Raw genomic sequence first — 24790 nt, forward strand, 5'->3', positions numbered from 1 at the left:
AGCTGTGGACAGTTCTGCTCCATTTTCAAGCCGTGCTAGTGGAAGGGGTATCTCCTCGGCCAGAAATAAGCTAATTTTATTTGACTGACTAGTCTGAGATAATCCTTGGTGGGTGGGTGTGTTTAAGAACGCTACACTGCTGTTAGCGGGGCAGCTCATATAACTTGAAGAGGGGAGAACAGTGATGAGCAATGGGAAGCCATAATCTCCCACCTCTGCATCTGGAAGGGCACATCTGTCAACAGACCTATCTGTGCAGCTGCAGGGGGACCCAAATGCAGCGTTACTACCACAAGAAGTGCCACCTTCTGTCCTGTTTGGGTGCTGTAAATGTTCATTGCCCTTAAAAAGGCGAAGGTAGTGCCCATCTTCACTGGAGCTGTGAGCCCCAGGTTACAGCTTTGTAGATTTTGCTTGGATTTTTGGGAAAACTTCCGTGGCATGGTGGTGCAGCGCAGGCCAGATTACCCAGGCATGTGGGGGTATCTCCGTCCTGGGGCAGTTTCAGTGCTTGGCTAGAAAAAGCTACAGCGTTGGCAATAGTCCTGCTGGAGCAGGATGCTGGACTAGACTTTAGAGGTGTCTTCCAGACGGCATTTTTGTGATATTCTTTAATATCCTCTCTAGCTTTTATTGGAGTGGAAAGTATTTCATCTTGACCGGTTACAAATCCAGACTCTTTTTGAATACAGGATGGATTTATTTATTGGAAAACTCCCGCTTAGGCTGTGTTGCTGTTGAAAGCCAGGTCAGAATCATTTGCACAGAAGGGAGCTGTGCCAGGAGATGAGCGCATGGGCAGTCACGGTGAGCAGCTCTGTACCAGGGAGGGAATACGCAGCTTTGAAAATCTTTTTCAAAATCACTTTTTTAACAGTGATACAATATAGAAAAATTTCTGGTAATGCCTCAGGGAATGGCCTAGTTCTGACACATGCACGGTCAAACTGACACTGTCCCTGCTCACGGCCACTGCTCAGTGCGCACTGGTTGCCACCGGCCCAGGGGAGGAAGCCAATTAGCCTGATTTAAGTACCCAGTGGGAGATCCTGCAAAAGGCAAATGCACAGCCCGCACAGTGGAAAGGTAAATACGACTGGAGCTTGTCCGTCTGTTGTTTGTTTGTACTGCAGGCACAGAGACGTAGCAGTTAAGTTCTACATGATGGTGCCAACCTGAGAGCTGGCGGATGAACATCAGAGCAGACGGGAGTTCGCAGCGTGCTGGGGGCTGCCACAGCCCCAGGCTGCCGGCAGCGGTGAGGCAGTGAGGGACCCGGCTCTGAGCTTCCACACAGCGGTCTGGGGAACAGGACAGGGGTGAGAGGAGGGACACAGCAAATTGCAGAGCAGAGAAACACAAATGGCAGTGGACTAGAGGTGAAACCTACTCTGTGCAGTGTGGGGAGGGTGTGATGGAGGGAGGCTTGTTGCAGTGACTCCTTTCCAGTCACCATGGAGGGTGATGGGGGACAGGAGCGCCTAGCCTGAGCAGCAGCAGTCAGCCAGGCAGATGTCAGTTCTTCAGGGGAAGCACGAGACCCCCCATCCTGCTGTCACGTGAAAATAGGCAGGAATGGTCTAAGGATGGTTGGTGTCTTTTGAGGGCTGTTCCTGCCTGAGGACTGTATGGATGAATTGCAAAACAGCTCATGTTATCTCCACTCATTTTTGCTGTCAGTTGGCACGAAGCAGCAAGCCAGCATATTCCCGAACTGCAGATGGGTACGGAAACACCAGCAAGAGCTGCTGGAGCACAGTGTGATGTGCAACACGTGCGGACGCACATCTGCCTGTGTAGCTGGGAAGTGATTGTGCCGTATGTGTTCAGGCCTGGACGGGTAGGAGTGTCTGAGCGCCATGTGCAGGATGGTTCGGTTCCTACGCTTGGGAGGTTGTCACGGCGATTAAGAGCCTGAGTGGCTTCCGTTAGGGCCATGAAGGTCTCTGGGGAGCAGGTCCTCAGCCATCAGGGACTTGCTGCAGTGGTTTGTCTTAGGCCCTGCCGTGCCTGCCTGCGCGGGGCTGAGGTTATCTGATGTCTGTAAGCGTGCTGGGGGCCAGCGAAGGCCGATCTGTGCTGTCTCTAAAGAGAACGGGGAATTTAAGAAGCCAGTGTTGTTTGAGCTTAGGCTTCAGGGATTTTGGGGTTCTTTGGGGGCCTTATAACTCCCAGAGCTTCTCTGTGGTGCCTGTCACCAAAATTTCCATCTGTCTGTTGCAACTGCTCCACCCAACCCAAGCTGACCAAGCCTCAAGTGCACAACCTGTAGTTCCTAAGTCCCTTGGGCTGCTGTGAGGGAAAACATGCCCGATTCTGAAAGCAAGCGTAGGTCCCCAGGCCGTGCCGCAGAGCCGTGACAGGGCAATGCGGGCCCAGCTAAGGGCGCAGAAGTGACTCTGCTGTGTCCCAACTTCTCAAGGCTTGTGGCTCCTCGCTTTCTGAAATGGAAACTGTATTGAAAAGGGACCACCTCAGGAAATGCCCCAGGCTAGGAAACCTTTTGGTACAAGGAGGCCCTTTGCAAAGCCACAAAGCCGGGGAGTCCCCTGCTTTTCCAGGGGCTTGCTGTGCTAGGCATGCCTAAGGTAAGAACCGATTGAATTCCCCTCAAGTTTCATGTAAATGAGGGACACAACCCAAGTGCCTTCTGATTTGTGTCCCATGGGAGTGGAAACCTTGAGGGTGGCAGTATTGGTTCTAGCTGTGTGCACTTGCTTTTGGCTCATGTGCCTCCCTTGTCTCCTTCCCTGCAGGCTGCTGCACTATTTCCGAGGCCGACATCATTTGGAGGAGATCATGTACAATGAGAACATGCGGCGCTCCCAGCTCCTCATGCTGTTTGACAAGTTCCGCAGCGTGCTGGTGGTGACCAGCCACGAGGACCCCGTGATTTCAGTTTTTCAGTCTCTCTTAAAGTGACTCTGCTGGCAAAGGAAGGGAACCTGCTACGCTCTCCATACCGATAGTCTGAAAGATGCCTGAAGGAGGCTATTTTAGTTCCTTCTTTCCATGTGACATTGAGCAGGTTCTCCTGCTCTGTGCCTCAGTTTTCCATCCGCTCCCTGTGGCGACAGCTGAGGCCAGTCTGAGGGCTCTGGGGCCCGCTGCGGGACAGTGTGCGCTTGCTTAGCCCTTCCCTGATCCTGCTCCCTCCCCAGGGTTGTGAGAGTGGGCCAGGAAGACTTCAGCTGCAGTGTTAGTGACAGTACTTCACCCTGGGGCGGCCACCGGTGCGTCAGCAGCGCTTTCTCTGCCCTGCAGCAGCATGACAGCTGGGTCATTCAGCCGCGAGCACTGTCTGTGAGCAGCCTGTCCCCACGGCACAGCGCGCATGGCCTCTGCTCAAGGGCAGAGTGGAGCTGGCCTGGCTTTTAGGGAAGAGTCCCTGGGCACCGAGGAATTCTGTTTGATCAGTTACCTGGCAGCCGTGAGAACACAGGTAGGGAGGCAGAGTATCGCAAGTAAACAGTTTCATGAATGAGCTCGCTCACTGTGTTACAGCTTATTATTGCCTCTCCCCACTAGCCTCATGACAAAGTGCCCATTTGAGCACATCTGCACCAAGTGGCCCCTGCGTCTGGGAGGCTTCAGGGTTTCCAATTTTTCACCGGGGAGGGGGAGCTTTGTTGTTGAGCAGGACCAAAATTAGCTGGTCAAGCTGCAGGTGCATGGGCACATTAGTTCCACAGAGCCAGCAGCAGGTGCTAAGGGCACTCGCCCTTGTCCCCCAGGGCTTGTTTTGTTCCTCCCTTCCCCTCCCTGCAAGCATGGCTGCGGCTGCCAGCAACCAGACTGGGAACCAGGCCTGGTTAACACTGTCCAGCGGAAAAACAAGATCCAGGTCTGTACATGGCCGCGGTTCCTGCTGGGGCCGAGGACAGCTCGTCAGCCACGCCAGCCCTGGTTCTGGGGACAGCAGAAGCTTACACCAGCTCTGAGGCCACCGTTCCCCTCAGCTGCTCTGTGCTGCATACCCGGGGCAGGTCTTTCCCTCCATGGTGGCGGCTTCCCGGGGTGGGTGTTGTTCAGGGATTGTAAGGCTCCTCCTGGAGACCTTCCCTTATACCACACACACACACACACCCTGAAGCTTTTCCCAGAGCTGCAGGCTCTCATGGAGCAGCTTCACATGCACACGCAAACTGGGTGAAACCGTGAGCTTTATGTAACCTACCACCAGCAATGCGCCGGGGGAGCCCAGTGCCCACGGCGCACCAGATACACGATGACAGCTGCTTACTCAGGGCCCCTGCAGCTGCAAGCGGGGATGTGAGAGAAGAGCAAAAGCAGTATCTGACCTAAAAAATCAGATCAACATCGGTGTAGGGCCCCAGTTCCAACCAGGTCCCAGCAACTGCGGCTCAAGAGCTACTCGGATCACCATAACAAGGGGCCAAAAAAATTTTTACATGTGATGGGGACAGGGTTTTGAAAAAAATTGAGCTTCTCTTGCCTGTGAGTCCTAAGGCGGAGGGTGCAGGATGTCCCTGTCACCCTTCAGCCAGCCAGCGTGACCACAGTTCTGCAGGGTTTTTTGCCCCCGTACCTCATGGCAGGCTGCAGCATTGCTGCTGTCTCTGTGTTGGGGTTCACACACTGGTAAGTTCTGAACTGGTTTCAAAAGCAGCTGGGAAAACAAACAAACATTCTCTGCACTGGGTGTTACAGACTTCCAGCCATAGGTTGGAAGGGGTCTCTGGAGGGCTTTTGTCCAAACCTCTGCTCAAACAAAATATGTCAGCTCAGGTCACTCAGGAGCTTGTCCAGTGGAGGTTTGAATGTCCCACAGCCCCACTGGGCCCCCGTTCCAATGTTTGACCACTCTCATGGTGAAAATTTTTTCCATACAGCTAATGAGAATTTCCTGTTTTCCAGCTTGTGCCCATTGCCTCTCATCCTGTCTGACAAAAGCCTGGCTCTGCCTTCTCTACACCCTCTCGCTACGAGGTACTTGCAGACAACGGTCAGATCCCTCCTTCACCTCCTCCCAGCTCTTGCCCCTCCATCAGCCCCACTGCCAGGCTTCTGACTATTCCCCTGCAGCAACCAGGTGCTGGGCTCTGCTGGGGGCAGCACAGGTGGGAGCAGCGCAGCAGGTCAGAGCAGTGAGCCTTCACCACCCACCCACCTTAGTTAAGCCTGGATCTGCTGGCAAGGGAGAAAGTGGCCCTCAACATCCAAAACCAACCTCAGTTCTGACTGGGAGACCCACGCTGGGCTGCCCCGCAAACATTCCACTGGGCCTTGCTCATTGTGATAAAGTACATTTATTGTTAAAAACCTCCAAGCCCCCACGGCTGCCCCAGCTGCTGCCAGGACCTAGCCTGAGGCTATCGTACAGCGCACACCTCGAGTGCTGGTCAGTGGCACACTGGCAAGGCTTGTCAGCTGCAAGGGAGGTTTCCCATTGCCACCATCTCTTTCTCCATTTTCTTGTCTACAACACTCACAAATCTATTCCCTCGTAAATAAAACCTGAGCGGTTTCTGTGCCCACTCTCCCCTGTTGCCAATACCGATCCTTGTGGTGGCTACCACGTCCTGCTCCCCTGGTAGGTCACGTCCAGGTACCATCCAGATGGCTGCATCTTGAGTCAGGTCCCTTTGGTCAAACGCCTTATCAATCCCAAACGCCTGGCAGAGCTTGGAGGGCCCGTTGCACAGCTGCCAGTCCTTCAGCAGCTTTGGGAGGCCTTTCCTTGAGGCACTGCGTAGCTCTCTCATCGCATCTAAACCCTGAAGAGGTTCCAAAGAGCGAAGTAATACCGCAGCCCCTTCCCCTGCGCAGAACAAGAAGTGTGTGTTAGTACAGGGCTGTTTGTCAAGAACGTCTCAGCTTGCAGCCCCCCCGCCAGCAGGAGTGCTTCAGCCCTGAGCCCGATGGAGCGGGGAATGGGCTGCAGCGCCCAACCGCAGGGTCTGTCCTTCCAGTGCTGCTTACCTGTGGTCAGCGCGCTCCCTCCCCTCTTCTCAGTGCCCAGTGTTCCCATAGCTGTGCCCTCTGCTGATCCGTGCTGACTTGCTCTTTCCCAGTGCCACTTCTTAATGTTACTAAGTCTAGCTGCTGCTCCAAGGCTTGCCAGAGGGCAAGAGGTTTTTCTTATGTCAGCACAATGTTCAGGAATAAATACACATATGGTTCAGGTTTTGGCACAGCTATCCAAAGCTGCTCCCAAACCCAGTGGATTTATAATAAACTGATTACAAGAACTCCAGCTAACAAAGGAGAAGAGGAATGAGAGATGCTGCCAGCAGAAAGAGGCAGCTTGCAGAGCTAGGCTGGACAAAGACAAATCAGGGAAGGAGCTGCAGGCACTGGGAGCAGCTGCTGTCGCTGCTGCGGGAGCCCTGGCTGCAGGCACTGCCAAATCAAACACGTGCCTGGAGGTGTGACAGCAGGTGGGGTGGCCGTAGCTTTGGGGAGCTGCGTGGCCACCACGGAGAGCAGTGCCAACCCCTGGGCCAGGGAAGCTCTCGTGGGATGGGGACCCAGGGCAGGATGGGTCTGTGCGGCCCTGGGAGCATTGCTTCAGTGGATAAGACCCTTCTATGACAGAAAGCGGAAAAGGTGACAGGTTGTCTTCTCAAATGTGACTTGCCACCCTGTCAGGAGCCTTGGGGAACTCCAGCCCCACACAGCTGCTGTAGCCAGCTGCCCTCCCTGATTTTGGTGACGGCGAAGCAAAGACACAGCTCTGAGCACAGACATGCCCCTGTGACAAGGGCCTCCAGCCCCAGCGGGACATACACACTTCCTCGGCATTTTCCCCTGGACAGCAAAAGGAAGGTCTTCTCATGACCCGGAGTGGGCGAGGTCAGAGCCTGGTAAAGCGGGCTGTGTGCTGCCCCACACAGCACCCCTTGTGCCGGGCCGCCCACGGCATTCCTCCCCCCAGTGTCTGCGTGCTCGCTGATGCTGCTCCGCAAGAATCCCCTCTCCCTCTCCAGCCTCAAACATCTGGAGCCATGCTCACGCCTGGCGAAAGCTTTTTTTGTAGGCACTGACAGATCCCTAAGGACCCGCAATTTCCAAAAATAGAATCCCTCTCATATTTTGTACAAATCCCACGCTAAATTACCCTTCTGGGCTCCCAACCTCAGCCTGTCAGCTGAGGACCCGATTTCTGGCTTTGCGAGGTGTGCCTGTTGCCCCAAACCTGCTCAGAGCCCCCCGCTGCCCTCGGTGCAGCTCGGTGAAGTCAACAGTCTTATTTCCAACAGCTGTCTGCAATCTGTTCCCAGGCACTCCCTTCTCTAAGGAAGAGGATTGATGCTAATCTGGCAGCCAAAAGCTGCTTCCCTGTACTACAGTAATTTAGAGCGCAAAGGTCATTTTAGATTTTAAGAACATGTTCCATGTCCTAATTCTGCTTTTTATCCATGCACAAAGAAACAGCCTTTGCATCGGGATGCTGCCTCACTCGCCAGAACAACTGTGGGATTGTGAGCAATCGCAACCTACACCACTTGCTTTCCTCCATCACAAATCCAAGTGGAACCTGTGGTTACACTTGAATTGTACGGAGCCCTTGGGAGTTCACGTGAAGAGAGACAAGCACTCGGAGAAACTGCAGGTGCTCCCACAGCATCAGCAGAGCCGTGCCAGGGGGTACCTAGCACTTCTGTCTCTGGCTGCTCTTTCTGCGTTTCCTCCAGGAAGTTTTCGCGCTCTTCGTAGCGGTGTGTGACACAGCCACCGTGCTCTGCTCACAGTCAGCAGCCCCTGAATGTGACAGTAACACCACAAGAGCTTTGGGAAGAGGTGGCGACAGCAGGCAGGATTAGAGCGCCCGGATGCCGCGATGAGCTGCTGCCTTCTCTGCCCCCATTTGTCCCCACACCCCTGGGCTGATGTTCGGGTCCTCCTGAGCTTACTCACACATCAGAAGTTTTATTTTAACTACCAAAAAGGAGCTGAATCCTTCCAACTCAACTCCTGCAGGCCAGAACGCTTCAGCCTGCCTTCCTCCCTCTCTGCAGCCTGCAGCAGTTTGCTCTCAGGGGTTATCTGACTTGAGCATCTGCCTGACACGGACACAGCCACTGACACAGCCACTGACACGCCGTCAGCAGCGATGCCAGTCCAGAGATGCCAAGTACCTACCTCCCATGCCCAGGAGTCACTCCATATAACGAGTAGCCTTCAGAGCTAAAAGCTGGGATCTAACAACAAGGCAGAGGCCAATTCTCTCCCTGAGCAGCTAGAAATCATAAAACAATAGGGAAGTCCCACACCCCCACTGCGCTGCTTGTGCTCCTTCCCTGGAAGGGCTCCAGCTCCCATTCTTGGAAACAGCTCCTGGCCACTGGAGAGAAGAAAATTTTCTCCTCTCTCCACCCGTCTGACTCACTGCTCATGAAACACTTCCTTCAAAGTCCTAGTCTAGGATCCAAAAGTTAGGGGGAAGTCCACACAGTGTGACTCTGGGCCTTTGTAGAGCATCACTGGGATCTTGATTTCACAAGCTATTCTTTGAGGTTTGGCAGCAAAACACACACCTTGGCAAATTCCAGAAAAACAAAGCACAGTAAAGTCAACGAAAGGCCTGACTGGCATTTACCCTCCTCCTGAAGTGAGGGAAGCCCAACGTCCGTCTTAACCATAGGGAAAGCTTTGTACTAAGATTATTGTGCTGCTCAGGATACACTGTAGGATTCATGCATGCTGAAAGACATTGGTTATATTTTTTCTATAAATTCTTCCTCTGTCATCTATGATTTCTCAAAAAAAACCAAGGTAGTGATGCCCGCCGTGGCTTCAGGCAGTAGCAGCATTTGACCCACCGAAGGGAAGACCTCTCACAGTAAAATCCCACACAGTGCAGCTTTATTTCAGTGATATGCACAAACATTTCCCCTTCGTCAGTGAGAAAAACCATTTCAGCCCACCCTTCAACTCATTATGGTTTTATAAACACAAATTACAGTTAAGTGAACTCGATTGAACACGCTAACAGCCACAACTTCTTGCCCCAGCAAAGTGGCAAAACAGCAGGCTGCAGCCGAAGGGCTCCTGTCGGCAGCGTCAGGCCGAGCGGGGGATGTACTGCTGAGGACACCACCGTGGTGGCAGCTCTCCAGGTAAAGTCTGTGCTTTCCTAGCTGCTCTACCAAGCACCTCCACCAGCACAGCTCTGCTGGTGACACACCTTTTCCTACCCCCGGGAGATACTGCTGAGCCTGAAGTCTAGTATAAGCCAAATATAGAAAACAGAAGAGAAGGTTTATTCCACCTGGTGTTAGAACAGACAATGCTATGAGGTTTCATATCGAAACAAGATCTCTGAAGAGCCAGTCTCACGAGCCACATATCCCATTCTTGACAAGCTAAGCAGAGAGAAGCAAGTATGAGTGGCATATAAAGCTTTGTACATCTCATATAGGCCTCACATCCCCAACTCAAGGACCAAGAAAGCCTCAGCATAATTCAAGTCAGTGTTAAACTACTTTTTAAAAACAAAGCCTGCTGCAACAGTCCAATTCATGCTTGCCTGGTCCCAACAGTGCATGTGTCCAGGACAGCCCTGTGCAGCATCTGTGCCAAGGTGGCAGGCACAGACAACGCAGGGACAGTGCTGCACTCTGATCTCTCTCCAGTAAAAAGACAGCTGCCTTCATTAAGCTAGCAGTTCCAATCAGCTCCACGGTCACTCAGTTCAAGAGTCTGAGAAGCAGCAGGACAGCAGTCACCACCAGTACTTCAGAGGATATAGTGGTTCTCTGCACTGCTTGCCTTCCTCCCACAAGGATCCTGTAATTTAAGCAGCACAAGGACTTGCCTACATAACAAAACCAGGTAATCTAAGCCAGCTAAGAATTAGTTTGTGCTAACTGCAATAAACCACCTAAACCCCCACTACATCTCAGTTAAATCTACGTGCTTGTGCCAACAGTCTCCAGAAATAAATGCTTTGTTAAAAATCAGTGTATGACTGCATCGGTATTTTGATACAAACCACCTGATGGCCAAACAGACACATCTTTCAAGAGTCATTTGGAAAATCTCTAGAACTGATTTCTCCCCAAATCAACCTCACTTTTCCCCCTAATTCTCATGTCATTAGTATGACCTTTGCTAACATGCATCCAGGCCAAAATTGAAATGGCTAAAGACAAATCTGTGTGTGTTTGAAGACATCAGGGAACTCCCAAAGACCTTTCCCCTTCTCCACTGCTCCCACGTGCTGCAGCAGTGCCATACGGTATTCCCAGATGTAAACCCCAACTACTCATATATAAAGTAAGTTGCTCTGCTGTCCTGAAATTTGTGTGCACGTCTAGATTTGTTCTGCTCCTTCCCTCCACCTATAGAAAGATTAAACTGGAAGAGATTCAGGGACAGATGACCAGGACTATCAAAGTTACGGACTGGCTTTGGAGCAAAAGCCTAAGGAAGGAATAACTAAGTAGACTAGAAACCTTCAGCTTGGAAGACAGCTGAGGGGAGAACATGAGAGATCCCAGGAGGCAGAAGATAACACATGGGAATAGATGCAATCATTCCACTGCCAAAATCCAAGAGAGTGGTGGACGTCACTGGAGACGTGCCCTTTGAAAAGGAAAAGCATTTAGTGTTCTCTCAGTAACCTGTGTCCACCCTTCCCAAGCAACACCTTCAGGAATATTATGTTCATATGTTTTATGGTCTCATGGTCAGTCACTCAGGTTTTCACAGCGTTCTGAGGGACACCCTGAAGTACTTGGATATTTAGCATCAAATTCCCTGCACAAAGACGATGAAATCTGTAACATCAGAAGTTCATGCTATAAGTAGAGCGTGGCCTGTGCTACTAAGAAGGACTGAGCAATGCCACAACAGGCTTTTTTTCTTTGCCAGTATTTCCTTGTGTTTTCTATATAGGCAGAGCAAGATTCAAAACAAAGTTTTCAAGATCTGTCCCATATCCAGAGGAGGAAATGCTCTTCCCTTCTACCCAGGTGTGTAACTGCCACCTCAAAAGACTTCCCCAGTCCTTCCCTCAGACTAAACAACAGGACAGGTTTCTTCTCCATCTATGTTTAAGATGAGAAAAACATCTTGGGTACAATTCCTCCTCACATTCTTCCTTTCAAAACATCTGCACATGCGCAAATATACTGAAGGAGTAAATCCTACTTATGTAGATGCACCTGTGACACAAAGCACGCACAACCATGCTATTTACTGAAGTGCAGTCCTGACAAAGCTAGCAGTGACAGCTGGGCTTGGTGTCAGCATGGCTGCACAGGTGACAGGCTAACGGAGACAGAGTTTGTAACAAGAAACGCAACTAAAGCCATCACAATGGTGAGCTCTTTTAACTAATTTGTTACAAAACTAAACAAATATATAAGGGAAAATTTCCCAAAGTATAAATTTCAAAGAAATAGTCTTCGAATTCAAAGGCTAAGCATCTTTCTTTTTTAATAGAAATTATTATTCCTAATATTTCAAACACTAAGAATCCCATCCTGAATAATGAACCATTCTGCTTTCATTATCTGAAGAGATTTGGCAGAGACAATATAATGAAATTCACATGTGTTCATCCGCCAGACTCCAGACCTCCATTTAGAAAGACAAGACTCTTCCCCCGCAGCATAACCTGGCAGTTCTTCTGCTTGGCTCCTGTCCAAAGGCCAAAACCTGAGCATTAATGGTTACTGTTACATTTGCTTTCCACTTAGGAATATACAAGCAGCAGGGATTTTTAAGCTGTACCTTTGAAATGGCTAAAAAGAAAATAAATTATTTTTGACATTTTTTTCTAACAAAACGAGTATTTATCTAAGAAATACCTGCTGCCATTTCAAGGTGTCTAATTAACCAATAGCTTTATTGCAAGGCAAATATTGTCATTTTTACAGGAAGGGAAAAAAACCCCAAATTTATAGAAGTAACACTTGCACATTAAGAGGAGCTGTGGAAGAAGAGTCTCAGGGAATTCCAGGATAATTTGATTAGGGTTGATTATCTTATCTCAAGAATAATAAAAGAAGTTTGAAGCTTCTGTAAGTCTGGGTATTTTCTTTTGGGGGGTGGGTTTTCTTAGTTTTAAGATACAGCAAAGCAGCTAAAACACTCCTACACTGACTCCTCGCTTAAGCTTAGGACATCTCAGGCTTTTTTTGTTTTCCCCAATATTTACAGCTTCTGAAGATAAAGGTAGGAGACACAAGAGTTTCTTGTCATGACAACAGACACCAAGATTTAAGCTGTGATTAGATGGCAAATTTACTTCTGCATCACCACTTTCAAGGAACAAAGTTCCCTGAATCCCATGAGTAAGGCAGCAGCCCAGGTCAGCAAACCTGAAAGCTCCATCCTATCAGTGTTTCCTCCTGCGCCTGAAGGGCTCACACAGCTCATGGCTGGGAGCGCAGCCCCACTGGGGTGGTCTCTGTGCAGCTGGAGACAGGCCCTGCTTGTAACGCTGGAAGCCAATACGCTGCCTGCCCACAGTTACACACTGTTCGCAATGGCAAAACCCGGGTCCCAAGGAAAGGTTGTGACAGCACGTCACTGATTTCAGAGCACAGAGGGAGCCCATAAACGACTGCAATATGGCAAGCGTAGCTTGAAATATCATCCCTATGCTATAGGCATTAAACCTCTTTCAACCTTAACTTACCTTGGCTGGAAACATTCACGCAGAAATAAATCCCGTAGATCTGATACACGTACAGAGTTCCTGGTTTCATGAACATTGCCGCATTTCGTTGAGTTTGCTTCCCACCTTTCGAGTGGGAAGCTTCATCTTCCCCACCCAGATAAGCTTCTGTTTCAACAATCCTCCCCCAGAGTTCTCTGCCATCAGGAAGTTTCCGAACTAAAATCTGAAAGAGAGGTCAGAGTGCATCAGTTAGCAACCCTCTGTACAAAATAACCAGAGTGCAAGAGCTGTGGAAACGAAGTCGTCAGAAAAAAAGGACTTGATAGCACTACATACTCTCCTCTCCATCTAGCAGCCCACTCTGTAAGCCAACGTGAACTTTTTCAGCTCCTACCATCCAGGCCACAGACCAGTACAAGAAGTTCCTACCTGTCATTCACCCCACAAAACAGCTGGCATGTCTAGATGTGGCAGTATCATAAAGAACGAGTTTATGATCCTATATAGAGTCCACAGAGTTGGCTTTATTTTCTGTATCTTTCACCCCAATCCACCAGGTTTAAGGCAAAAAAGCACCACCAATATTAACCTTGAAGCACCATGAATGTACATTCTTTAGGTCAGAAGAAATATGACAGTGGCACAAGGACTGCTACAATTAGAGAGTTGCTCTCTCCATAGAGATGCTTCAAACAAGTCCTAGTCCCTAACCATAAAGATAATCATGACCAGAGTGAGTTATCAATGCTATTTCTGTACTTTCTGCACCACAGAGAGGGACAGTGCAGGAGAGCTGGGAATTGGCTTCAGGCAGACAACAGATCTTTGTTATTACAGTGTGTTTCTTGCTGCTGGTACCTCCTTAAATAAAACAAAGCAGATGCAGGGGAAAAAAAACCATGACAGTGAAAAGATTCTCTTTAAAAAATAAAACAATCACTAAACTTCATATAAAGCTTTTTGTTGTTTGATCTGATTTCTAAACTTTTTATTTTACCTATGTTTAAAAAATACTGCAGTATAGTCTCATTTAGGCAACAGCAATCAGTTCAATTATTCTGTATTCAGCCCTTTCATGTTTGAAAACCAGCTATTAAAAAATGACCTTCAAGAAACAAAGCTTAATTCCTAAGATATGTTTGTGCTGGATTGCTAATGCAGTTATTGACCTGATTCAGTATGGGCGCTCCAGAAGTCTGTTTCAAATGTTGCAACTCTGGTATAGCAGTATTTCCCTACAGCTCTTCTCAAATTGTTGAAAACTATCAGTTTATTATTGTTATGAAAACTGCAGTGCCCTTAGAAAAGCACTTGTGTCTAGCAACTGCCTGTAAACACCCCAAAAGCACACCCACGTGGCCACATTTCTCTTTCAATACGATGAAACGTTCATGGTTAGGTTATGATTTTTAAAAGCATGCAGGCATTTCCCTGGCTCTTCAGACACAACAAATACGGTTGAAACAGTTAAAAAATGGTGATCATTCACAACACGTCACAGTAAACTGTTTATTGAGGGTTTTATTTCTCATTAAGGGTGTATCTTGGTGTTATGACAGTTCATTTTGAGAGGCCATTTACTGCGTGCATGTTTTGGGGTATTTTTTTTGTTTCCAAGAACTCCAGTATCACGTTTGAGGTAAACAATATTAATATACCAGGCACCTCCAAAATTCAGTAGAATGAAGATAATGAATGAAACCTTAAATTACCATTACGGTTATAATTAAAAAAAAAATTAGAGAATAGACCGGTCATGGGAGATTGGGGATTATATTTTAAGGAAAACGTAAAATTAAGATAGAAATTGCCTGGCTTGTAATTCTAGGCCTGAACAGGAAAAGTATAGACCATTAGGACTAAAATATCATCTGCCCAGGGTAACTGAATGCATAAGGATGTCATTAAGACATCAAAATATCAAAATAATGCTCATTAAGACGGAAAAAAAATCCATCATTACTGAGAGACTTCAGGTATCCTCATGTAGGCCAAGTAAATACCACAGTAGGACAGGACACAGGCTATGTTTTTTTAGACACCATCAAATGCTTTGCAGAGTGAGTAATCAGGGATCTCACAAGACTAAAGTCTCAAACTGAGAGCAAAATCCATAGTTTTCTGAAAAACAACTTTGTATCATGACCATGAAATTCAGTGTCCTTCCACAAGTATTAAGGTCCAAAAATAACCTCTCAGAGTTCTGCTTACCAGCAAAAAGGGAAAACTACATAAAGTGAGGAAGCTTGTTAGGAAGAACTTACAGAGGCAGCCAAAGGTTAAAGCTGGAAAGGCAAGCCTCTAGCAGGATGTCTATAAAGATAGCAAACACACATGACTTAATCAGAGACAGGTTAAGACAGACCCCCAAAAAAACCCAGCAGGGTTAAAAAGCACAGCAATGACAAGCAAGACAATATCCCTAGAATTTTTTTTTTTTTTTTTTTTTTAGAAAAAAGCTAGACACAGCAAGACAGGCCAAAACCAACAGTTTGTGGAACAAATTCCTGAAGTTATCTAAACCAATGAGAACCCAGAGAGTCTGTTCACCCTACAGACAATAAAGGTATAAAAAAAGACTCAAGAGAAGATAAGACCGTAGGAGTGAAACTAAAAACACATTTTGCAATTGCATTTAGGAGATCCCTGACTGGAACTTCTAATACGGAAAACACTGGAAGAACTCCCTCCCATGGAAACAGAAGACTTTTTTGAAGGACTCTCTAAGCAGAAGAGACATTTTAACTCCCCTACTCTGATTTCCAAAGGCTTTCAGCAAGGTCCAAAGATTCCTCAAAGTTTCAGTAAGGGAGAAGGTCTTTTTGTGAACAAGCAATGGCTTGAAAACTCAGAAACAAAAGATAGGAGAAGCAGGTTTTGGAGTGAAGACAGCTTAACTGTGGGACTGTGGAATCCTAGATGTCTCCACACACACTAGGGCCTGTTCTGCCTTGTGTATTTGTGTTAATAACCTCAGAAAAGTGATCATTAGAGAGCTCACCATGTGTACTGACAATATCAAGTTATTCAGAACAGAAAAAAATAAAAGCAGGCAGTATGACACACAGCTTTCAAAGCATATGGGACAGCATACAAGAAAGTACCAAGCAGTCTGCTAAACTTGCAGAAGAATTAGATACTCGAGTACACTATGATACCGGTCAAGAAAGGCCAAGGGCCTGCCACACTGTTAGCATCACAAGATAGTAAATGGAGGCAGAGGAGATGCTGCTGACTGCAGAGCATTACTTCCCACTGGGATAAGCAAGAGTCAAAACCAAATACAGGCATACCTGAAGAGAAAATAATGGGCCTTGAAAGAACCTTCATGCCACAAACATCAAAGTATATTTCAGTAGACCAGAAAAAAGAGAGAAAAACTCCACAAAATACTAATTCTGAAATGTGACAGTAAACTAAATATGAAAAATTACTCCTCTGACTTCATCCAAAATAGATTTGGCTACTAGTCTTTAAATTCCACTGCACTTAACAAGAGAAGGAATGAGAGCTGTATTCCTAAAATAGCAAAGCCCTGGAGTCAAATGGCAAAAAAGAATGTCATCCTTTTACACTAGATTATTAGCTAGCACATGCTCCAGTACAGTAATGTCAGTTTACATCTTACCTGTCCCAGAAAAGACTTGGCCAGACTAATACAGGGCTGGTTGAAGAAATCTGCTTCTAGTCGGGAAGTATTTTTTTTCTCTATTGCAAAGTATTTGCTGCTTTTTGGAGAAGAATCCCCATCAGGAGTAGCATTCAGGTTCTCCAAGGCATCAAACGGAGGGAAGCTGGAGTTGCTTTGGAGAGCACTTAATTGAGCCAACAGCTTTCTTTTTCTTGGCATCGTTCTAGAAAATGGATATAAACATAATTAGTAATATAAAGCTTATTTGAAAGTAATTAATTCCCACAAACTCTTTGGGTGGTTTTGGGTTTTTTGGGTTTTTTTGTTTTTTGGTTTTTTTCACACATCTCTCCACAACAAGGAGTCTGAAAGCTATCACTAATTGGACAACCTAGGCAAACTACAGAAGCAGGTGACTCATATAGTTGTGTCTACATCAGGCTGGGAAAATATTGGGCTTTACTGATAAGCAAACAGAAAACTACAGTTTGAGCATTCATCTTTTAAGGACTGCAGATAAAAATCAACTCTGCTCCACTAAGCGGTAAAAGTAACTTTGCTCTTAGGTTTGGAAATTCAAAAACTGAAAACAAAGATGAACTAGTCCTATACACCTTTTACCTACAACTAACGTAATCTGTTGAGCAGCCAGGGGAAAAAAAAATAAATAAAAAAAAAGGAAACAACCATCTCAAAAACTGTGCTGGCTCAAAAAGGCCACAGAAGTCATATATCGATCAACTTAAACAGTAATGTAACTGGATGAGAATCTAAAACTCCACAGGACACAGAACACTGGAGTTGGGAGATGCCCTATTTAGAGTCACAGTGACAAACTTGTTTATCGTGCTCTAGAAATGTTTATGCTGGAATCTCCATAAAATAAGCTTTAAATTCAACCTACCAGAAAGATGAAGAATAGCCTGTTCCAGTCAACAGTTATGTATTTTAGATAACTATGTAACCTGTGATTGTTCTTCTATGTTTGTCACCAATTTACCATGTGAGCTTCAAAAAGTTAATGTTTCTGTGCCGCAGCCCTTATACCTGTCAAACAGGAACAAACTTATTCACTGTATAAAGCACTCTGAAATAGGCTAAGAGATCTTGGAGGCGGAGATCATACCACTAGCAGTGCATCATTAGCTTGAACTCAAGAACAATTTGCAGTTTTCTATTGGTCTAGCAAAAGACCATCTCCCAGCTAGAGCACTGCTGGAGATGCTTTTTTTATATAAAAGGCTGTGAAAACATTGGCCAAATGTACTTTACCTATACCGAATACCTGAAAACCTGAACCAGACTTTTAAAATTCACCCGTTGGCACTACATTTGCAAAGTGCCAGCTGCAAAAAAAGGGCTCTTAGGAGAATGCAAAGACACCAGGTTTTAGAAGACACCTCATCAGTTCTGAAATCCAACAACATGTAGATATAAGAGAAAAACCCAAAGGTTCAATACCATACACAATTAGAAACACAGAAAGAATCCTGTATATAGCTGAACCTGCAGGGGAAGTATACACATAATTAATCAGCTTTTGCCACTCATTTTTTACCGGATCATCAGCTTTTAAAAATGACTGCAAAAACTTCCACCACCACAAACAATCCTTATCTTGCTCTGACACTTCTTACAAAAGAAGATCCACCAGCAATAGTTTCTTTGAACTACACTGAAACAAATTCAGCATTGCTACACTCTGAATCACAAGTGCCAATTCTCCAACAGTGTTACATTTCACTTCAGAAGAATCCAGACACAAACATATAAAAATAGGCAGCAAAAAAACTCACATTGGCACGACTGGCAGAGAGGCGGGATGTTCTTTCTTTTTTTCTAAACATCTAATTACCTATTGCAATAATTCAGTGATGTCAGAGACTTGCCATAGAATAGCCAGCTCCATGCCAGGTATTCTGCTCTGAACTGTGGCTTTTTTCCTAGTAGAAATTCTTAAAAATTTTGATGAAAGTTGCCAGCCTGCCTCAGACAAAACTGCCTGGCAGCCTTTGCAAATGAGAGTCCTGTCTAGGAGAAAGGGTGAGAATAAGAAAAAGGGTTGCAGGAAGGAAGGGACGGAGGAGGAACACTTCTCCATACCAGACTGGCCCTCTAAAAGACTCAGTCAAGGGAATGCTTCACACTGAAGACAGTACCTCCCGATTTCTCTGACAGTATTAACTGGAACTTCCAGTTCACCAGTCACACATAAAGACATGCTGAAAACATGGCCAATTTGAGTAGAGCATTAACTCATTTGGTAATTTGTGCTCTTATGGAATGCGACATCAGAAACAAGATCTAAGTTGCCTGGCACCTACTGCATTTCCAATTAAGCAATTCTTAAAAGCTGAAAGTGCGCTCATGTAAATGTTATACTGGCAGCCTCTGGGCACTTGTAATTTCATTGCTATGGGCTAATGCTAGACAGATCTCAGCATCTTCAACTGTCATTAGAAAGAGCAGTAGGAAACTGCCTTACAGTCATGAGAAATGGGTCACATACAGAAACGTGATTGCTTTAAAAAGCAAAGACACAGAACAACGGGACTGCAATACCATCTCAGAAATGCAGAAAAATCCCAGTCTACCCATCGTCTCCCTGCTTGATCATACCAAGATATGAAACATAAAATTCCATGCCCCAAAGCCTATCAACACTTTCTATAAAGGATGTTGTTGGTATACACAAATCCCTTCTTGCCTATGAAAAAGCACACTGCAGAAGATAGCACATACCAAGTACCCAAGCCCTGTGTGTCTGGGAAGCAAGAGACACGATCTCTTCATGTGTAAGTTACAAACTCTGCAACTCTGCATTCCTAGCTAGATTTTCTTGCTTGTATAGTAAACAAGTTCTACTTCGGTGCCTCAAATAAGAATCAGCTGTGGGTTTAATCGCTTTTTACTAATCCTGTTTTGACCAAACTAGCTACAAGTTGTTAAACATGTGTATACACATGCACAAAAATAAGCCTGGAAGTCAGAAAAGAAAGGTCAAGAGTTGACAAAGCCTTTTCACAAGTGCCTAAAGTGTTCAGGGCTGCTGGGCTAGTCTCAGGCAAGTGTTTAGGGACCCTGCAAGCCAGAATTAGAAAGACATTGAAAATCTGTATAAAATACAGCCACGTGGCACAACACAGGCTGCTTTAATCCTACCAATAAGACTGCATTTGTAGGTATTTCCTTAGGCATTTAATGAGCTTTCACTAAAGTGAGGTAAAAGAAAAAAAAAAGTCCCACTAGTAAATTGCCTGTACTTGTGGCTCACAGGTCCAGGTACCTGCAGCTGCAAGGTCTTCCTCACACACATATATCTTTCTGATAGCATAATGAAGTAGCCACTTCTGGAGAGACAATACCTCATTCCAATTCCCAGTTATATGGATTTTATGTGGGAACATATGAATGGTCAGCGCTGGGTCAGACTAAAGGACACTACTCCCTGTATCCTGCTCTCCGGCACAGGTCAAAAGCAGGAGCCTAAGGAAGGACAGAATAAGCACGCAGTGCATTTCCACACATCCTTCATGTCTTTAGACCAGAACCTCCTGAATCAGGCACCGTTTCTGTGTACTTAGTCACGGTGAGCTTATGCAGTCTTCCCTGAGCCTGTGTGAAACTATCCAAACAGATTTTACTGATCAAGAAAGCTCCACAGAATTAGTCATTACAGCTCCAAGGAGTCACTCATTTTGTGTGTGAAATTAGGACTGCTCCCCACCCACATGAATCAGTTTACATTTGCAATTCACCACCCTCAGCCCTCTTCTTTACCACCTCAAATAAGGTAAAGCCAGCTGAAAACATTGTTTTTCCATGTCATTTACAAAACAACCCTGGGGCACCCCAATGGTGACCTCCAGCCACCATGAGAGCTACTTATTTACTCACATCCTCTTTCTTATCTTTGCACCAACTGTTTATTTATGACAGGGAACTCCATTATTATGTCAAGGACTACTCAGGTGAGGGCTCCTGTTTGAAACCTTCCTGAAATCTGAGTACAAGACTGTAAGCCAGACCTCTCAACACGCTTATCTAGATTCACCTTCAGAGAATTCCAACAGTTTTTGAAGGCATGACTTTCCATTACAAAAGTCATGTTGGCTTTTCCCTACTATATAATATTTATGCAGGTGTCCAGTAATTCTACCTTGCTGTATTTTCTACTCATTCAGTTGGCGGTGGTCAAAGTTTCAGGTCTGAGGTCTACAGGTTTCCCCTAGAACCCTCTTTAAAAAGTAGTGACACATTTGCTGGTGAGACCATCATTAGCAGCACTGTCCCTGGGGGCTTCATCTGATTTGGCAACTTATTCTGGCCTGTGGTCTATTTGTTCCATAACCTCTTACACAGATGCTTAATTTTAAGCCAGATCCTTCAATGAGTTCTCAGCAAGAAGGATTTCCTGTCTAACCTAATCTATTAGTAACCAGAAGTAAGTTAATTAAATATATCTTTCTGGACAACAGTGAGAAGCAGGCAAAAAAAAACCCAAACTGCTTGAAAGAAAAGTGCAAGCAGGAGCCAATATAGCATAACTATAAATATTAAGTCAATTTCTCCACAGACAGACTTTGATGCTACATGCAATCCCACTGATACCTCAAAAGTATATCAAAATGAATGGGTTTGTTCACCTTAGAGTGCTGGGGATGTCATTTCCTGCAAGACATCATTCTTGCAATTCCAGTCCCCGCTCCTACTGCCTACTGAACATCTTGAGCTTTCTGGAAAGAAGTTTCCTCATCCTTCTGTAAAGAACAAGGAAGATAAAATGAGCAAGAGTGATGAAAAGTCATTAAAAACTCAAAAAGCCTTCACAGCAAAACTGTGCTCTGTTTCAGTTGACTCTCTTAAACCACTTTGTTTTGTTCTGTTTTTTCTCTCCCCAACATTCTAGCTGCTATTTTTAACTGAGTGCCAAACTTGCATATTAAAATGAAAACAAACAAGTTAAATAGACTACTAACAATGGATGTTAGCTAGCTCAGCCTCCTGAGATGCAAGTTAACCAAGCCAGCATTTACAGCAGCCACAAACACTGATCAGGAAATGGACACAAGGATTCAAAATCATCTCCAGTTCAGGTTTTTTTCTTTATGTCTACATTATTTGTAGCAAATGTATGTTGGGTATATTTGCCTAATCATCCAAGAGCTCTAAGTCTTACTCTTTTCCACCTATATGAGAGAGCGAGAACACTCCTGATTTGTGAAGTATATCAAAAGAGCTATAAGGAGATACAGAACTAGTTACAACTAAAGTCTTAGGTACCCATCTTATAAAATGACTAGGAAACACGTTCCTTCCCCAAATCTTAACACTGCATGAGAAATAATTTAGTTCTGGCATGGGGATTGGACTCAATGACGAAAGATGTTTCACCAAAGCCTTTGTTAATGCACTGACAAAAAGGAAAACTGGTCTCAAACTTCCCCCTTCTGAGTTCCTCCTGCAGTACCAGTAACTCAAAAGACTAGGAAGAAATACACAAATAGCAAAGATGCAAAGACTTACCTGCAAATGATCCTGGAGCTGCTCCCCACATGAGCATGGAAGCAGAGGGTTCTCACACCTCCTCCTGAGAAGTCAGCTCTAGATTCAGAAAAAGAAACTGCTCCACATCCAGTTTCACAAAGGTGGACTACACGAAGTCCTATCATAAGTCTTTGACTTAAAGAGAGCAAGAGAACAGATTATTGCAGGCCAAGCTACACAAAGGCAGGCCTTAGCATTCATGCTCTGCACAAACAACGTGCGTGCTCCAAAACCATGTGTAGGGAATCACAGCCACACTGTAATCAGTCACGAGACAGGCTCAGGAACAGCTAAGGTGCTGCTGCAGGTGATGAAATTGGGACTGATTCAATGCACATGCTATGAGCCTTACTCCTTAGCAAGGTCCCTTTCTTCTATTCTCAACCAGAGGAGAGGCTTGTCCTACATTTAGTGATTCAGAATTAATCTGCACAGTATATCCTTGTTACAGAGAAACTATTCATGTGTACTTTGCATTCCACTACCAGACACTGTTAAACAGTTATAGTAAGAAAACAGAACAAGGGATCAAAGCCTCAACAGATGACAGTCTGCAAAGATAACGAGTGTAAACCCAGGTGAAGACAAATAGCTGATGAGATACCCACCATGAAAGTGGTGGCCAACTTCGAAACACTAGAACAAAGCCTTCAGGCCCTATATAAACAAAGAAGAATCTGAGAAGAAAGGATGATTTCCCCACACTGCTTTGGATAATATGCTGTATGTGACAATAGCTTGCTAATGGCAAGTGAGACAAAACACTTATGATGTAACAGGGGAACAAAAGCTAAAGTCTCTTCTACAAAAAGATACTTCCAGGAAACCAGCAAACCACTGTTGCCTTGTAGAGGCTGTGGAAATCTGAGTCAGACACTGATTTGAACTGTTAGAGTACAAAGGCGCTCCAGTCATGCCACTGCAGCCTTGTTTCTACCATGGCAATCTTATTTAGAAAAGCCTCAGGTTTTTTTTTCCAAAACAGGTTTTTAGCACATTTCTATAGTCTGGCTATTTTTCCTCCTTACAGGGTCCCAACCATACTACTTTTGTGACACATCTGGACAACAGCTGCTCTTTGAGCGCTTCACTGTGAAACCACCCTTCTCCCAAGACCTCTCCAGTATGTATTATCAATTTTGTAAGCTGTTTAGTTAGTTATGTACGAAAATAGCAAAAGAAGCTTTCTGCAGAAGTGGCACGAGAGCTAGGAAACCACAGTGCAACCTTATTTGAAGTGCATTTGTACACCTTATTTAATCAGCTGACTGCATGCCCTTTTCCATCACCTCGTAGTCAGAAAATGGGGATGTTACCTTTTCCTTAGTTCATTCCATAGTCTTTACAATATCTTTGACTCGCAACATATATAAAACAGTTACTGCAGTGTTAGAACAGGTCATCTCCACATGCAGGCAACAACTAGGGCTGACAGCCGTGAGGGAAATGCAGGCCCCCTCAGTGCTTTTCCCACTAGGAAGCATGTAGCAGAAATACTGCTCTTAACTGGTTAACCTGGCGCTAAGCAGAGCCTACGAGTAAATTATTTTTACACAGTAATTAACACGCTCGTGTCTTTTCAAGCCAGTCAGGCCTCCGAGAGGCGGCGGTCTCCGGCACCGCTCGCTACGCGCCGCTAGGCCCGGCCGGCCTTGCGGTGCGCGGCAAGCAGTGCCGGAGGCCGCCGCCACCGGGTCTGCGCCCCGAAGGCCGCCATTTGCAGCTGGAGCTCCCTCACGCCTCCCCGGCCCAGCGCCCGCCCCGGCCCCGCCACACACGCACCTGCCGGGGCCTCCCCGCGCCGCCGCCGGCCGCTTTCCCGCCCAGGCCGCAGCCGCCGCGGGGGGGCGCGGGCAGACGCTGCCCGGAGGCCCGGCGGAAGCCGGGAGCTCGCCTGTGGGGCGGGCCCGGCGCGGCGGGAGGGGAGGCGGGCCTGAGGTGCCGGGAGAGGTGCGGGGCGGCTGGAGCGGGGGTGGAGGTCGTGCCTTTCCCTGAGGCCTCGCTCTGTAGATGGCGGCGGGCCGCAGGCAGATGGGTTTACAGCCTTTTCTCTCTGCTCGTACCTCCTGCTTGCTGGATCGCAGATCCTCCGGAGGCTGCCTTTGAACTCTCCTTCGTTGTCAGCATCCACTCCGTGCTCCTTGCTGTTTCATATTAACCATATTCTGAAAAAAATACACATTCCGATGAATACAAATGGTCACAAGCTGGCTCTGTAGAGAGCTGCGTTAATTATCCCCTCTGTTCCCTGAGTAACAAATACCTGGCCTGAAGAAAAAAATACTCTGATTCAGCTTTTAACCAGATGGTATGGTCCAAAAACAGTTTACCTCACAACTTTCTGTAGACATGCAGTGAGGGCTGTTGATTCATAAACAAGCAGTTGGACAAAAGGTATGAGGGAAAATGTGATGGATTGGAATGGATTTATTCCCTTTTGCATACTAAAATACCGATTCCAGGCTAGCACTAGCTAGGACAGCAGCAGCTGGGAGCCCGTGATGCAGAGAAGGAGCACTTAGTGTGCCCCCCATTCGTGAATTTGCAAAGATGAAGGATAAATGACTAACATTTATCAGTGACATCAACAGCTTTGGGGGTGCAGCCAAGTGTACGAGTGTTCTTATGGAGGCAGAAACAAGATCAACAGTCCAGTGGTAAGCTTGAATGTGAGTAAGCCATATAAAAAGCTTTGACATTCCTGTAAATCCTGACTCAAATCCAGAATTTCTAATTTTTACTCTTCCTGTTTAAGAAGATGTAAAAAAAAACCCCAAACCAGCCATGAATGGAGCAAATTCAGTGTCTGTTACATGATACTCATTCTTTTTGCCCATGAAGAAACAGCTAAGGTACTTTGGAACCCAAAGCAACACCAAGAATGCACTGAAAAGCCCTTAAATCATTCTTGTAAAACATGATAGTACTGCTGCTGTAGTGGTGTAAAAAAGAAAGGGAAGGAAACATGCATACATCTGGGAAGTTACCAATACTTTAATTGGAGATCTCTGTATGAT

The 24790-nt window shown here is 46.2% G+C and overlaps 2 protein-coding genes across 21 annotated transcripts in view; one reads left to right on the forward strand and one right to left on the reverse strand.

The window, feature by feature from the left end:
* The window catches only part of NPRL3 (NPR3 like, GATOR1 complex subunit), a 45166-nt gene extending 41682 nt beyond the window's left edge, over positions 1-3484 (forward strand). For all 12 annotated transcript variants that reach the window (XM_055707604.1, XM_055707603.1, XM_055707606.1 and 9 more), the window contains one exon: positions 2757-3484. In XM_055707604.1, the coding sequence (XP_055563579.1) occupies positions 2757-2922 (166 nt within the window). In that variant the 3' untranslated portion in view covers positions 2923-3484. The remainder of the gene's footprint in view (positions 1-2756) is intronic.
* A 1767-nt stretch (positions 3485-5251) lies between these two features.
* On the reverse strand, positions 5252-23706 carry MPG (N-methylpurine DNA glycosylase). 9 transcript variants are annotated; one of them, XM_055707620.1, is made up of 8 exons: positions 23556-23706; positions 22378-22450; positions 21753-21902; positions 20873-20986; positions 17131-17273; positions 16224-16449; positions 12614-12818; positions 5252-5782 (listed from the first exon to the last, which is right to left on the reverse strand). In XM_055707620.1, exons 6-8 carry the CDS (start codon positions 16443-16445, stop codon positions 5388-5390), a joined length of 822 nt encoding a protein of 273 aa, XP_055563595.1. In that variant the 5' UTR covers positions 16446-16449; positions 17131-17273; positions 20873-20986; positions 21753-21902; positions 22378-22450; positions 23556-23706; the 3' UTR covers positions 5252-5387. The 9 variants fall into 9 exon arrangements, with proteins under 9 accessions (XP_055563595.1, XP_055563588.1, XP_055563589.1 ...); XM_055707613.1 differs by lacking the exon at positions 17131-17273 and having other exon boundaries at positions 21753-21830; positions 22382-22450; XM_055707614.1 differs by lacking the exon at positions 17131-17273 and having other exon boundaries at positions 22382-22450.
* Positions 23707-24790: the final 1084 nt, after the last annotated feature.

The sequence above is a fragment of the Falco cherrug genome, chromosome 4 (genome assembly GCF_023634085.1).
Source record: "Falco cherrug isolate bFalChe1 chromosome 4, bFalChe1.pri, whole genome shotgun sequence".
Taxonomy (NCBI): domain Eukaryota; kingdom Metazoa; phylum Chordata; class Aves; order Falconiformes; family Falconidae; genus Falco; species Falco cherrug.

What these genes read in the sequence shown, in the direction of transcription:
- MPG (XM_055707613.1), bottom strand. Translation starts at nt 16,445, where the DNA reads ATGCCAAGAAAAAGAAAGCTGTTGGCTCAATTAAGTGCTCTCCAAAGC. An exon ending in CCAAGTCTTTTCTGGGACAG is followed by an intron (nt 12,819 to 16,223) that starts GTAAGATGTAAA and finishes CCTCTCTTTCAG; the next exon opens with ATTTTAGTTCGGAAACTTCC. An exon ending in CGTGAATGTTTCCAGCCAAG is followed by an intron (nt 5,783 to 12,613) that starts GTAAGTTAAGGT and finishes TGTTCTGCGCAG; the next exon opens with GGGAAGGGGCTGCGGTATTA.